Here is a 3055-nt window from a genome sequence, read left to right on the forward strand (position 1 = left end):
GGTAACAACAAAGAGCGAAACGAGTACAAGTACGACAACATCCACTGCAGCGCCGACAACGCTGCCTGAGCAATCAGCACCGATCGGCCGCGACGCTAACTCACCAAATCGAATGCCAAATCTTGATCATTTGCTAAAATCTATAACTTCCTCTGTTTCCTACTCCACTTCATCAACTAAAAATCAACCACACGCCGATTCACTAAACGCGCCGCCTACGTCGGTCACTTACTCCATGTCCTCATCCTCTACTTCATCTTCATCTTCTGCGCCTAATGCCGCATCCTCTTTCTCCGACTCTCCCTCACTGTCTTCCTCCTCTTCCACTGTCACCACTCAAGATGACTCTACAACTTTTCTCGACTTTGACAAGCTAACACGCGCCATTGTTGATGATTCCGTTTTACAGAATTTCCGCAGTCAACAACAATCTAGTGGACCTTCCACCGCAGTCGCCTACCAGACTGCACCGAGCGCCGCTATGTCGCGCTCACTTTCGGTGGACAGTGATGTGCGTGCCATTGGTAACTCGGTAACGCAGAGTTATAATAAGCCACCGCCGCAAGGTGAGTTTGCGCGCTCATAAGCAAAATGTTTATATGTTGAAAACACATACACTCTACAGCTTGAGCATTTAGCGCATTAGCACATACGAACACATACTCACACATACTCACACCAACATTGCGCTGAAAGAAAACTTTCGTCTTTCAACTATGTACACNCACACTCTACAGCTTGAGCATTTAGCGCATTAGCACATACGAACACATACACACACCAACATTGCGCTGAAAGAAAACTTTCGTCTTTCAACTATGTACACTCTACCTCTTTGCAGCTCCCGCCCAGCTAACGCCACCGCAGCGTACACAACAATTGTCACAGATAAAAAACGCGCATGTGCCCACTTCGCCAACGCCGCGCATTGTAATCGCGCGCGCGGAAGGTCAACGCATCGCACCGAATTCAGTGTCTTCTATTATTTCGTCGCTGGTGATGCAGCCGACAATCAAACCAACAACGAATACGGCTTATGAGGCGCTTGATGATTTCCTCACGAAGAAATTCGGACAAACCACTACGAGTTATACGAAAACGAATACAGCAACAAAACTAACAATAAGCGAGCGCAATCGGCACCAAATAGTGCAGCCACCGCAGCAACAATACAACCAAAAATTGCAATCCAACTTCCAAAGTGTCGCAGCGAAGGCAACAACGAATCTTGTACAATCACAAACGAAACAACAACAAAAGTTACCAGCACAAAAACAACAATTTAGTCAGCACTTTAGTCAGCAATTTCAGCAAACTCAGCAGCAACANGCCAACAACGAATACGGCTTATGTGGCGCTTGATGATTTCCTCACGAAGAAATTCGGACAAACCACTACGAGTTATACGAAAACGAATACAGCAACAAAACTAACAACAAGCGAGCGCAATCGGCACCAAATAGTGCAGCCACCGCAGCAACAATACAACCAAAAATTGCAATCCAACTTCCAAGCTGTCGCAGCGACGGCAACAACGAATCCTGCACAATCACAGATACAACAACAACAAAAGTTACCAGCACAAAAACAGCAATTTAGTCAGCACTTTAGTCAGCAATTTCAGCAAACTCAGCAGCAACAAAAACAACTGCAACAGTTAGCGCAGCAGCAACAACTAGAACAATTACAACAATTGCAGCAACAGCAGCAGAAAATACAGCAGCAACAGCTGATTCAACAACAACAAAAACAACAGCAGCAGTATGCGCAGCAGCAGTTGAAGGAACAGCAATATTTCCAACAGTTCTCGATAAATGCGCGACCACAAGTGCAACAGCAGCAACAACAACAAGCGCCTAAGTCGATACAGCAACAATTTGGTGGAAATTCAATTTATACAGCGCCACAGCAGCAACAGCAGCTGGCGTTGCAGCAGCAAAAGTCGACATCGTGGCATCATCAACAACAACAGCAGCAACAACAACAAGCGCCTAAGTCGATACAGCAACAATTTGGTGGAAATTCAATTTATACAGCGCCACAGCAGCAACAGCAGCTGGCGTTGCAGCAGCAAAAGTCGACATCGTGGCATCATCAACAACAACAGCAGCAAGTGTCGCAGCACAAGCAAAGTCAGCAATATGCACAAGAAGAACAAACACAATCACAACAACAATATCAGCCCCAAAAGTCGACATCCACGCAATTCTATTATCCTCAACAACAGCAGCAACAACAAACATCACCTTTTACAAGCAACTTCTTCAGCATCTTCAATCAGCGGCAACAACCACAACTGCCACAATTCCCTCCACTTGGCAATACAGCTGCTAGAGCCACTTTTGAGAGTCCAACTCCATCACAACAACAATTTCCCAGCGCCATTCTCAGCAATAGTATTGTGCCACCCGAACACGATAAACATGTGAATATTCAATTGCCCGCGCTCACTGTCGGTCTCATACCGGCGCCNTCCAACTCCATCACAACAACAATTTCCCAGCGCCATTCTCAGCAATAGTATTGTGCCACCCGAACACGATAAACATGTGAATATTCAATTGCCCGCGCTCACTGTCGGTCTCATACCGGCGCCGACCGCGCTAACGCTAACCGCTCAACGACGCATGGATGTGGGCGCGGCTGCGGATGTTGGTAGCTCTAGCGCGTCTAAAGAAGCGCTCGGCGACGACGGTGGTGCCTACACCGGCGTCAGTTCTTACGATGTGCCACTGAGCAGCATTGGCCGTCTGCCGAACGATATAACACATCTGCTGAGACGATTGCGCAAAGTCAAATGATGTTTTGGTTGGAAGGGAAGTGGCTATTAGACGGCGACTAGCGGAAGATGCTCAGGGTAGCTTCAATATTTGCCACAAAATATGCATGTAATTATATTTGTGACGTTCTTTAATTTATAATTTTTGTATTTTTATTATCCTTTTGATTTTGTATGATTTCCATTACTTAGTTCAATACAGCATACAAATTGAAAGACAAAACTGCCATTAATATTAAGATACCTCATTATAACATTTGAACATAAGTGTACCTT

The 3055-nt window shown here is 45.7% G+C and overlaps 1 protein-coding gene across 1 annotated transcript; it reads left to right on the forward strand.

Moving 5' to 3' along the window:
- Positions 1–68: 68 nt before the first annotated feature.
- On the forward strand, positions 69–3013 carry LOC108354676 (alpha-protein kinase 1-like). Its single transcript, XM_017605853.1, has 5 exons — positions 69–566; positions 842–1259; positions 1312–1660; positions 1757–2425; positions 2481–3013. Exons 1-5 carry the CDS (start codon positions 113–115, stop codon positions 2799–2801), a joined length of 2211 nt encoding a protein of 736 aa, XP_017461342.1. The 5' UTR covers positions 69–112; the 3' UTR covers positions 2802–3013.
- The last annotated feature ends 42 nt before the right edge of the window (positions 3014–3055 follow it).

This window comes from Rhagoletis zephyria, unplaced genomic scaffold (genome assembly GCF_001687245.7).
Source record: "Rhagoletis zephyria isolate East Lansing unplaced genomic scaffold, Rhagoletis_zephyria_1.1 Rzeph_scaffold_38174, whole genome shotgun sequence".
NCBI lineage: Eukaryota > Metazoa > Arthropoda > Insecta > Diptera > Tephritidae > Rhagoletis > Rhagoletis zephyria.